Consider the following 12,014-nt stretch of genomic DNA (forward strand, 5'->3'; position numbering starts at 1 on the left):
CCTCTTTCAGTCAATGTTTCTAAACTTTTTTTTTTTTTTTTTTTTTTTTTTTAGTTTTTCGAGACAGGGTTTCTCTGTGTAGCCCTGGCTGTCCTGGAACTCACTCTGTAGACCAGGCTGGCCTCGAACTCAGAAATCTGCCTGCCTCTGCCTCCCAAGTGCTGGGATTACAGGCGTGTGCCACCACTGCCCGGCTGTTTCTAAACTTTTATTTTTAGAACTATAGCTCCTCAAGTGAGCCTTCTAAGGTATTTTTCTCTTAATTGGTCCCTTTTCTGTGGGATTATAGTACCTCAAATATGCTGTACATTTATTTGCTTGTGGTGTATAAGCATTCATTCAATCATTCATTCATTCATTCATCGTGGTCTTCTGGAAGTGTACCAACAGATATGATAGGTAAGACTTTGCAGGGGGTGGAATAGAAGTACCAGGTTTCACCCCATTGAGGGTGTCATTGACTCCTGGGGATACTTGTATTATTCCTGGGGGGGTGAAGGAAGCAGAAACAAAGCAGTATGTAATTAAAATGTAAATCTATACAATTTAATTACCCGTGTAGTGACACAAGTAAGTCTCTGGAATAGTCTCCTCAGCATTGCACGCTGTTGTATAATGGATTAATGAAGAGGGGGAGGGATGCTGAGCTGACAGGCACGGGCGGAGTGTTCAGTCCAGGGAATCAGTAGCCCTTACATTTGTGACCAGAGCCCTCTGCTGTGCGTTATGGGAAAATCCTCCAGGAAGTCAAGGTTAGCTCCTTCAATTTAGATCCTGCTTTCGCTTCACCAGCCATGAACTGGGAGTTAGGTTTGGGTCCCAGCTTCACTGAGGCCTTATAACATTCAGAACCATGTCAAGGTCGGTGGTGACCTTGGGATGTAGGATCAGTTTTCTCTCAGCCCCAGATCCGAGGACACTCCCCAGTCTGTTCTGATGGTCTTTAGAGGGAGCCACCTTCTTAACCTCTGAGGCAGAAAGGAAGACCAGAGGCAGGCCGGGGTGGCTTCATGGAAGAAGTTGGGGACATTTAGGACATTGCTACCATTCGTCGTCCCTAATCTAGAAGCTGGAGACAGGGGTGAGGATGGCTTGGGTCAAGCCCTGTCTGTGCTGGCTTGCTGCAGAGACTGTTCCCCAGAGATGGAGAAAAATTAAGGAGGATGGGGTAGCAGGACTCTCCAGGTAACCTCTCAGGAGGGTGAGACACCTGGAGAAGGTTAAGCTAGATGTGAGGACCCAGGAGGCCTCAGAGGCAGATCTCAGAAGGGTTGATTTTTCTGAAGGAGCCAACCTTCCTTTGTGGGACCAACAGCATGTCGGAAGCACGCAGTTTCAGAGGACGGCCAGTGGTGAGCCTGCAGTGACTCCATCCGTGCCTCAAGTGGACAACGGCTGAGAGAGGTGTTCCGTTATCCGCATCATCCTGAGCCTCGACGAACAGGATGTCCTTCCAGTCCCAGCCTTTGCGCTGCTGTGAAATGGAAGATCGCAAGGTGAAGAAGTCAAAGATATGGACCAAAGAGCGAAGAAGCCATCGCTCACTCCCGCAGCAGGACTCACCAACAAGTTAGCTGACACTTCCCCACCTCCGCAATCACCTGCCCAGCAAGCCATTTATTGCTGGTTATTTATTGCCTAAGCACCACTGCTCCTAAGGTTTCCTCCAGGGCCCAGGAGTGGGATGAGCACAGCAGTGTACATTTAAAGGGCGCAGGGAAAATAAAAAGGAAACGGGCTGATTTATGACACTTTGCGAGTTACACTGGTGGGGAGGTGACAGGTACCGTTAGCTGGTAGATATGGATGCTGCAGATAAACGTGTCCTTGGCCTACAGGGCTATGATTTGACTGTGCCCCACCCCCCAAACCCTTGTGTTGGAAAGTTAATCTGAACGCGACAGGAGTAGGTGTTCTGGGCCTAGGGTTTGATTAACCCCAGTGCCAAAGTCCTGGGTCTCGCTTCATCCTTTGGCTCCCTCCCTTCCACACCTCCTCCTACTGCCCACTGCTAGGAGATGAAACAGAAGATCCTCACCAGATTCTAGCCCCTTGGTCTCGGACTTAGCCTCCCAAATTGTGAGAAATAAATTTGTCTTCAATGTAAACTAATCAGCCCCAGGTATTCTGTTATAGTAGCACGATATGGCCTAAGATAAGTAAGGGCTGATTCCCAAGTGATTCAGGCTCACCACTGGCCGTCCTCTGGAGCTGCGTGCTTCCGACATACTGTTGGTCTCACAAAGGAAGGTGGGCTCCTTCAGAAGAATCAACCCTTCTGAGATCTGCCTGGGAGTCCTCCTGGGTTCTCACATCTAGCTTAACCTTCTCCAGGTGTCTCACCTTCCTGAGAGGTTACCTGGAGAGTCCTGCTACCAAACCCCTACCTACCCCACCCACAGGAAGCCCAGGTCATAAATAGGATATTTAAAAGTCTACTTTTTCCCTAGACAGCTCTATGGAAGTTGAATAATCACACAACTCACCATTACAAAGCCACACTTTATTGGACCAACTGAAAAAAATATATTTTTGCTATTTTCTAACTTTCAAATCCCCTTTTTTAACTGACTTTAAATTTCTTTCTTCTTCCTCCTCTTTCATTTCTTCTCATCACAAATGGCCTGGTGTTATGTCAGATTTAGGGGTTTTGTTTAAATTTTTAAATTTTACTTAATATTTGTGTGTGTGTGTGTGTGTGTGTGTGTGTGTGTGTGTATGCGCGCGCGCGCGGGCACATATATGCACACGCACGAGTTGCAGTGCATGTTTGGCTCAGAGGACAAATGTGTGGAGCGAGTGTCTTCATTTCACCATTACATAGGTTCCAGGAATCAAACTAAAACCATGAGGTTTCTGGAGCAAGATTTTTTACCACTGAGGCCTTGCTGGCCCCTGGACACAGTTTTCTTAACTCATCATGATAACATATGCGTGCACACGCGCACACACACACACACACACACACGTCTTTAATGTAGACTCTAGTCTGTGCTGTTTTCATTAGCTGTTCCTGGCATCTTTCACGTCCAGGGCTTGGGTTCCTGTACTTTGCTTTTGGTCTTTTCCACTTTTGTTCTTTTATCTCAGTCAATGCCCTTTTTATTACTGAGAAAAAATTAAATAAACTTCTAGGAAGGAAGTGGAGAGAAGATGGCGCAGGATCGGCAAAAGATGACTGTTTGTTGCAACTGAATCAGTAAACCCTCAGTTATCGCTGTGATGAAAGAGCTATGCTTCATTCTGCCTGAAGAACAGATGGCATTCTGTTATCTGTCCTGTAATGAGTTCTGCATCACATCTGAAATATAACTTTCAGTTAGACAATATTTCCACAAGGACATTTTTTCTTCGTATTCACTAAAACCATATCTTTCTCCTTCAACAACGTTGAATACCTGTTGAAAGTATTCACATGTTTGAAATATTTTTATGCTTTCAGTCCTACATTAATTTTCTAGTTTCTAACACTTATAATCTGTTGGTAGAGTCCTCGCTGACACGTGTTGCCATGGTAGCATCTTGCCCTTGCATTTTGTCACTGTTCAGTGAGCTTTGCTGGTTGTTTCAGATTTCTGCCCGTGAAGGCTACCAGTGGGTGTTTTCTTCTTGTGTGTTTTTCTTTGATGCTTGGTAAGGGCTGACCTCTGGCTGAAACTTTTTTTGCATTCTTCGCATTTGTAAGGTTTTTCCCCCGTGTGAATCCGCTGATGTTTTGTGAGGGCAGATTTCTCATAGAAGGTCTTCCCACACTCGAGGCATTTGTAGGGTTTCTCTCCTGTGTGAGTTCTCTGGTGCACGACGAGGTTGGACTTGACACAGAAAGACCTCCAGCAGTCGCTGCATTTGTACGGCTTCTCTCCCGTGTGAGTCCTTTGGTGTTGCGTAAGGTTGGATTTCACACAGAAGGTTTTCCCACATTCGTTGCATTTATACGGTTTCTCTCCCGTGTGAGTTCTCTGGTGTACCGTGAGGGCGTATTTTTGGCAAAATGACTTGCCACAGTCTTTACATTCATAGGGTTTCTCTCCCGTGTGAGTTCTCTGGTGTTCGGTGAGGTTTGACTTCACCAGGAAGGACTTGTCACATTCGTTGCAAGCGTAGGGTTTTTTCCCTGTGTTTGAGCTCTGGTGTTGAGGAAGGCCTGTGGTCTTTGGGCAGCCTTCCCCACACTTGTGGCACTCATGGGCTTTCTGTTCTTTGCAAATGCTCTGGTTTTCACTATGGTCCAACTCCTCATTTCCCTGAGACTCCGGTTTCTCCTCCAAGGGCAGTCTCCCATGTTGAGTGCATCTTGATTCCTTGAGGGAGGGGCGTGATGACTTCTCACACTCATCTCCTTTCGGGTTTTTCTCCCGTGTGCTGATTCTCTGTTGTATGGTCAGATGTGATGTCTTTAAGGTTGTTTGGCTGTCTGGACGCTTGGGTTTTTCTGCTGTGCACTTTCTCTGGTTCTGAGTAAGGCATGGCTTCCCACGAAGGTTTTCCCCACCGTTCCCACGGTCAAAGATCTTCTCTCCCACGTGAAGTTTCTCATTTTGGAGGTGGGGTGAGCTTCTTATGGTGTTCTCACTGACACCGCGTTCACCATGCTCTCCTCCTGGCTGCCTTCTTTGTTGTCTGCTAAGATCTGATTTCTCATTAAAAGGTTTCTCAAGCATATCACAGCCACAGAGATTCTCCCTTACATGAGTTCCTGGAGGTTCATGTTTTGACTTCACACATGATGGTTTTCTATGTTGGCTGGCCTCTTGTGCCTTCCTTTCCCTCAGGGTTCTTAGAAAAGCCTGGAACCTTATCTTGTGGGCCGTGGCTTGCATGTATTCACCATCCTGAGAGGGCTCCTGTCCTGTGAGAACTGTCCGGTGTGTGACAGAGGTTCCCTTTCTCTGTGAGGTCTTCCCACAATTTTTATATTTAAGAAGTCCTTCCAAACACAATGTCTTCGGCTGTTGAGCAGAGCCCACCATAGGGCTGTGGGATTTCTTCTTTGGATCATGTTCACAGTTTTCGCATCCTATATGAGGTCTTTCATGCTTAGAATCAAGGGACCTAGACCCACCTAAACTATCCAACTTTTTCATTGCGTAGCTTCTGTTAGTGCCGGTAACTACTCCTGTGATGATTTCCAAGCTGGCTTCCGTCGAGCGACACTTCTGACGTACAGTTCTTGAGGCCTCTGGGTTTGTGGCCAGATGAACTATTTCCTTTAGAGCCTTGCTTCTTCTTTTAGTCAATGTTTCATTGTTGACAAAGACTTGACTCAAATATCTGCCTCTGTTTTCTAAATTTGTTGTCGTGGTATCGGCCCTGTGGACTTCTAGAAACATGAGACATTAACTGTATATTACACATCTAAACAGCACTTTAAAGGAAAGGGACTATACACAACTGCCTTCTGCTGACTCGAACCCGGCATTCTGACACCCCTGGCGAGGTAGTCACCCTAGACAACGTTTTCTCTAGCCTTCCCACCGGACAACGTGAAGACGAAGATGCTCACTAGAGTAGAAAGAGGGAGAGAATGAGGAGAACATTGCCACGTGCTCTAGTTTCTAATAAACATGACCACCAAATGGGTAGGGGCCTTGAAATAAAACATAACTGGGAACAAGGAATGTCAGACAGAGGACTCATCCATGGATGGAGGGTATTTAGAAATGAGGCAAAGACAGGACCCACTAGCAGTGAGCACAGGAATGGAAGGTGCCCGAGGGACGTGCAGCAAAGGGAGGCGTCAGACCTGATCCTGTGTATGATCGCTAAGCCACTCCCCCAACCCCCGCGTCTAGTCTTCTCTGTCCCACTCAGCGTACTGACACCCATGAAAACGTACGAAGTCACCCATTCATCTACTGTCGACATCTTCCCTAAAGTGGGATCTATTTTTGCTGTCAAATTTACCCAAAGCAAGCCGGGCAGTGATGGTGCATGCCTTTAGTCCCAGCACTTGGGAGGCAGAAGCAGGTGGATCTCTGAGTTTGAGGCCAGCCTGGTCTACAGAGTGTGTTTTAGGGAAGCCAGGGCTACACAGAGAAACCATGTCTGGGAAAAAGAAATACAAAAACCAAAAATGAAAACATTTTACCAAAATTCCTTAGTTTACTTTGAGTGTGACACTCACTGTTGTATATTCTGTAGGAAGGGTCAGGTGCACGATAGCGTGTGTCCACCATTACAGTCAAGCACACCGAATAAGTCCAGTGCCTAAGGCCCTGTGTGCTCTGTCTATTCACACACCTGCCCCAGTCTCTGGAAACCACTGGCTTTCTTACTCACTTTAATTTTTTTTTTTTTTTAATTTTTTGAGACAGGGTCTTTCTATGTGGTCTTAGCTGCCTTGGCCTCAAACTCAGAGAGATCCTCCTGCTTCTGCCTCTAGGAATGCTGGGATCAAAAACTGCCTGCCACCACGCCTGGCCTCTTTTTGCTCTCTTACTGGCTTTGCTTCTCTTAGATGATCACATTTGGAATCTGGCACCACGCAGCCTTCTCAGGCCGGCATCTTTCCCTCAGTAATTAATGTGCATTTAAAGTCCTTACCTTTCTTCTGTGGCTTGGTAGGTTGTGTTTGGGAGCTGAGTGTCTCCGTGGGCTGTCTATACTGTATTCATCCGTACTGGCTGCTTTCCAATTTTGGTGATTATTAGTGAAGCTACTGTTATGTGCTTTTGCGTAGGGTTTTACGTAAACAGCGTTCAACTCTCAGATTTGTTTGTTTGCTTATGAGGCAGGGTCTCTAAGCCTCATTCTTCATTGCTTTTGAAAGTTTTTGCACTGTTTTATTATTATTATTATTTTATTTTTATTTTTATTATTATTATTATTTTATTTTTTATTTTTATTATTTTTTATTTTATTATTATTTTATTATTACTATTATTATTATTGCTGCTACTACTACTACTCCATTACTATTAATACCGTTACTATGGTTACCACCACGACTGTTACTGCTACCACTGTTACTAGTACTATTACTACTGATGCCATTACTACTACGACTCTGTGCTTTCTGCCACCTCCACCCTCCATTGCGAATGGAGCTGGTGTTTATTTGTTTTCATTTTCCCCATTGGCTTTTGGGTAATTTACATGAAGAGAGAAAGAGATGATCCTGGGCAAAGTTTACACTTGCATCTTCGTATTGGAATTCGCTCCTTCCATCCATCCCTGTCCTGTTGCTTCCGACCTGATACTCCAGTTCCCTGCCCCATCCTGGGTGGGTGGTCCTTTGCTGTCTCCCAACCTGGGTGGGTGGTCCTTTGCTGTCTCCTATCCTGGGTGGGTGGTCCTTTGCTGTCTCCTATCCTGGGTGGGTGGTCCTTTGCTGTCTCCCAACCTGGGTGGGCGGTCCTTTGCTGTGTCCCCCAGCAAGGGTAATATAGCCTGCATTTCTGATTTCCAAGCTCAGTGCACAAAAGCGGTATCCATAACAAGTTCTCTCATTTATTGCCCTTCAGTGCAGTGTGAACTCTTTAGGGACATGGCCACCTCAGCTAAGTCCTCAGCTAATTCTCTAAACTCACCTTTACCTGGACTCACCGTCCCTAAGTGTCACAAACTCCTCTGTTGCTGCTAATCATACCAAGCACCCCACCTGTCTCAGAGGCTCAGCCCCTGCTGTTCCCCTGGCTCAGGTGAAAGTCTCCAATAGCCTTGCTCCACCCTGTCACCCGCGCTCCACCAACTGCTCCTGTTTGATGCTCACTTCTTTCCGGAAGCAGTCTCCTTCCCTGTCACCTGCCTTGAATTCCAGCAGTGCTGACAGCTCCTGTGCAGATTTGCTACCTGAGTGGAATCATTGCATTTGTGTCCTCCACGCTAGAATGTGTCTAACCCTGGCAGGCACTTACCAGACACTTGTCAAACAGAGGACTACATGAACAAATGCACAATTCAAATCCAGAACATTCAGTACTGGAGGCAACACAGGTGATAGTTACAGACAGTCAAAAAGAAGCTAAGATTTTTTATTTTTATTTTTATTCTTCTGAGACAGGGTCTTACTCCATTGCTCTAGATTAGACGGCCTGGAACTCTGTGGAAGCCAGGCTGATCTACCTGCCTTTACTTCCCAAATATTGGTATCAAAGGCATGAGCCACTGCACATAGCCTACTCAAAACATCTGTACTTGGGGGATTGAGGAGGCTATGGGCATTTTTCTTCTGTCTTTGAAAATTCTAGAGCCTCTCAAAGATATTCTGTTTGTTTGTTTTTGAGAAGGGGCATCTTGTAGCCTAAACCGACCTTGAACATCTGAGCTTCCTGCTTTGGTACTGAGATTACATTCAGGCCTGTGCCATCTTGCCTCGTTGATGACACGCTAGAGATCAAAGCCAAGGCTCCGTGCCTATGAGGCAAGAGCTCTACCAACCAAGCCATAGATACATGCAAAGAAACCAAGCCTTGCTTTGGTCGCCCAGGACTTCGTGTCTGCCCTCCTCTTTCTGCTTGACCTCAACTCACCTGAGAGCCCGTGGCCTGGTGGTTCCCAAGGGCCTTCTCCTTGCTCCAACTTGCATATCAGCTCAGGTTTGGTTACGTTGTGCCCTGAGATGAGAAAATGACAAGGTTTGGCAAAACTGCTCAGGGCTGAGGGAGGAGAGCACAATGACGGGCTCTGGTGTGTTTCACCAAAGCCAGTGGCTAAGTCCTCAGGGGAAAGATGGGGGTCATAGGTGTTTGTCTTGTCACCAAGACCAGAGGCTAAGTCCTCAGCTAGAGGATCAGGCATCTGGTGAGTGACTGTGCACAGGAGCGTAGGTGTCCAGGGATGCCAGGAGTGGGCGTCAGACCCCCCTGGAGCTGGAACTTAAGGCAGTTATAAACTGCCTCATGTGGTACTGGGAACTGGACTCCAGCCCTCTGGGAGAGCAGCGAACGCTCTTCGCTGCTGCCATCTTCCAGCCCCAACCTTACATCTTTACTCCTGACACTGATTTGGCTCCTAAGGTAAGAAACTTGAGCTGATGGGAGCAGCGTGGGGGTGGGGCTTACCCACTGCTTGTAGGTGCCTGTAGGTCTCTAGCATCACCTCCCTGTACAGGTGCCTCTGGGCAGCATCCAGTAACTGCCACTCCTTCTGAGTGAAGGCCACAGACACATCTTCGAACAACACTGGTCCCTGCAACAAACCAGCGGGGCTCTGTTGGAAGCGCTCAAAACAAAGCAACAGGGGACACAGTTGGGGAATGAGTTACGGAGGCACCCCAGAAAATAGCGTAAGGTTACAGTTTGCTATGCTATACTCTGGAGGAGTAACAGAATCACTGCAGAGACACTAGGCGAACTGCAATTCACAGATACTTCTGCGTCGATACAACCTCATAGATACAACCCCCGTCTGTGTCGATCTGATCTGGCTGTGGGGGGCACTTAAGAAAATAAGACTGGAGTTTGTTTTAAAGGATCTTACAGACTTGAGATTTCCTACACAGACAAACATTGGCAGCAGTGAACTGTGGGAGATGGACTTCTTTCTTTAGGTCACATGCCACCAAGTTTGTATGTGCACATGTGTGTACTCATGTGGATATCGGAGGCCAGTGTTGAGTATCTTCCTCACTATCTCTTCATCTTATCTTTTTAAAATCAATTTTGTTAAGATAGGGTGGGAATGTATATGTGTATATGTATGTGTGTATATGTGTGTATATGTATGTGTGTATATATGCATATTGTGTGTATATGTGTATTGTGTATGTGTATATTTATATATGTGAATCTATGTGTATGTATGCTCATCCCTGTGTGAAGGTGTGTATGTATGTATGTTGTGTGTATATATACATGTACTATAAGTATATATACATGTGTGTGTTGTGTGTATATGTGTGTATGTGTCTGCTTATGTATGTGAGTCTGTGTGCATGTATGTTCATTCCTGTGTGAAGGTGTGTATGTATGTATGTGTGCATATGCATGTATTGTATGCATATGTGTGTGTGTGTGTGTGGTGTGTATATTTATGTGTGTGAGTCTATGCATGTGTACTCATTCCAGTGTGAAGGTGCAGACCACACATGCCGAGATGTGTATGTAGTGATCACAGAACACCTATGAGGACGGAGGATGTCTGTCCTCACCTCTCCACCTTATCTCTTCAGCCCGTGCAGCATGGCTAGCTGGCTATGAGTTTCTGAAGAGTCTCTTAGCTCTGCCTCCTGGTAGGGCAACTGGAGTTGCTGAGGCTTGTGCCTCTCACCTGGTGGTTACTTGGGGCTTCAGGATTCAAACTTGAGCCATCAGGTTTGTGGGACAAGCACTTTTACCCACTGAGCCATCTCCCCAGTGCTGACCAGTGGACACCCTCCACCCAAACGCATCGTTCAGTCTCTGCCTCCCGGGGCTGGCGTTACAGGTGCATGTCACCATACCTGACTTTTTAACATGGGTGCTGGAGATCTGAACTCAGGTCCTCATGCACAGCAGGCACTTCACCGTCTGAGCCATCATTCCAGTCTTTGTGTCAGGGTTTGGTTGTCCGTGAGCAGCAATGGTGTTTGGGTAACGGCGGCTGTAGCATGAGCGAAGGCTTAGACAGTAGCTGAGAATAGAGCTGGTGTTAGAGGAGTCACAGAGAGAGAGAGGAGGAGGGAGGCCTGGCTGAGACAGGAATAGTTCAAGTGTGGAGGGGGGGCAAAGGGAGAAAGGGTAGGCCAGTGGCTTCCATCAGTAAATCCCTTGGCGAGCTTAAGTGTATGCACACAGCCCTCAAGTAACCCCCCAAAGTAAAGCTCAACAACTTTATTTTTAAAGAAACAAACAAACTCCCAATGGAAATTCCAGTGTTTTTCTGACACACCTCTGATTTAGCCTGTTCATGTCTCTCATGAAGCAGCTCCCTTCTTGGGATCATCTATGGGTTGCAGAGACACACAGTCAATTCAGCTAACACAACTAGATTTATATTTTGAGGGCAACACTCTAGGAGCATACTCTAGATTGACTTAAGGAGCCCATTCCTGGGCTGGAGAGATGGCTCACAGATAAAGGACACTGGCTGCTCTTCCAGAGGACCTGGGTTTGAGTCCAGCACCCACATGGAGGCCCACATACCTTTAATTTCTGTTCCACGAGGTCCAATGGTGTCTTCAGGCCTCCTTGGACACCAGGTATGCATGCAAACACCCATATACATTTAATTTAAAAGGAAATAAAGAAACTGGTTCTCAGCCACGGCAGTGGTTGCCTCCCTGGGAATACCTGGCAACATCTGTGGACTGTGCACTTGTTAAAGTGAGAGGGCGCTGGCGCCATCTAGTGGATGCATCCAGACACACAGCTATGCGCCCTACAACGAAGCACTGCCCCTCTCCCAAATGACCAGGTTAGGAAATGGTCCCAGTAAGAAGTTAGAGATTTCTCTAACAGTTGGGGTGAGGTCGCTGCGACAGGGTGTGCCTGGAGTTGAGCAGGAAGGAAGAGGAGGAGAGGAGATTTGAAGGTAGTGAGTGGCCATGCCACTTGGGGCCACATACCATCCTGAGACAGGACCACACAGCCCAAAAAATGCACTGGGGCGAGAGGGATGCGGAAGAGATAAAGAGGGAAGGGAGGGAGGGAGGGAAGAAAGGCAGGAGGGAATGGGGTAAGACAGAGAGAGGTGGGGAAGGGAAGATGAGGGAGGAGAGAGGGAGGGAGGGAGGGAAGAAAAGAGGGAGAGAGAGGACATAATATAAGCTTTGGACTCCAGAGAGATAGGGACAAACCCACTCTTTTAGAAATCAGACCTATCTCTGAAGTAGAAACTTCTAGTTCTTTGGAAAGTCAGTTATGTCGAATGATGCTTTGCTGGGACACACAGGTGAAAGGCTGTCTTGCTAAAGCAGACACGTGGAAGACGGTTTTCCTGAGGCAGGCACACGTGAGAGGATGTTTGACATAGCAAACACGTGAAAGGACACTTGATGAAGGAGTATAAATGTGACCCCACAGACAGTGGGAGACGAGCACTGCGCAGTGGTTTGGTTTGTTCTGCCTTGTTATTCTTCGCTAAAGACACGCATG

The 12,014-nt window shown here is 46.9% G+C and overlaps 1 protein-coding gene across 3 annotated transcripts; it reads right to left on the reverse strand.

The window, feature by feature from the left end:
* Nucleotides 1-559: 559 nt before the first annotated feature.
* LOC143441504 (zinc finger protein 300-like) lies at nucleotides 560-11,201 on the reverse strand. Of its 3 annotated transcripts, none has more exons than XM_076930233.1 (4): nucleotides 10,382-11,192; nucleotides 9,003-9,129; nucleotides 8,472-8,555; nucleotides 560-1,474 (listed from the first exon to the last, which is right to left on the reverse strand). In XM_076930233.1, the coding sequence occupies exons 1-4, from the start codon at nucleotides 10,394-10,396 to the stop codon at nucleotides 1,422-1,424; spliced, it is 279 nt and encodes a 92-aa protein (XP_076786348.1). In that variant the 5' UTR covers nucleotides 10,397-11,192; the 3' UTR covers nucleotides 560-1,421. The 3 variants fall into 3 exon arrangements, with proteins under 3 accessions (XP_076786348.1, XP_076786349.1, XP_076786347.1); XM_076930234.1 differs by lacking the exon at nucleotides 560-1,474 and adding an exon at nucleotides 2,416-5,320 and having other exon boundaries at nucleotides 10,382-11,201; XM_076930232.1 differs by lacking the exon at nucleotides 560-1,474 and adding an exon at nucleotides 5,332-5,502 and having other exon boundaries at nucleotides 10,382-11,195.
* Nucleotides 11,202-12,014: the final 813 nt, after the last annotated feature.

This window comes from Arvicanthis niloticus, chromosome 2 (assembly GCF_011762505.2).
Source record: "Arvicanthis niloticus isolate mArvNil1 chromosome 2, mArvNil1.pat.X, whole genome shotgun sequence".
Classification (NCBI taxonomy): Eukaryota; Metazoa; Chordata; class Mammalia; order Rodentia; family Muridae; genus Arvicanthis; species Arvicanthis niloticus.

Bases quoted from the DNA above. Each gene is read 5' to 3' on its own strand.
- LOC143441504 (XM_076930234.1), bottom strand. The intron at 8,556-9,002 runs GTAAGCCCCACC...TTCTCATCTCAG, and splicing joins CAGGCACCTACAAGCAGTGG to GGCACAACGTAACCAAACCT. The intron at 5,321-8,471 runs GTGAGTTGAGGT...TCATGTTTCTAG, and splicing joins ACCAGGCCACGGGCTCTCAG to AAGTCCACAGGGCCGATACC.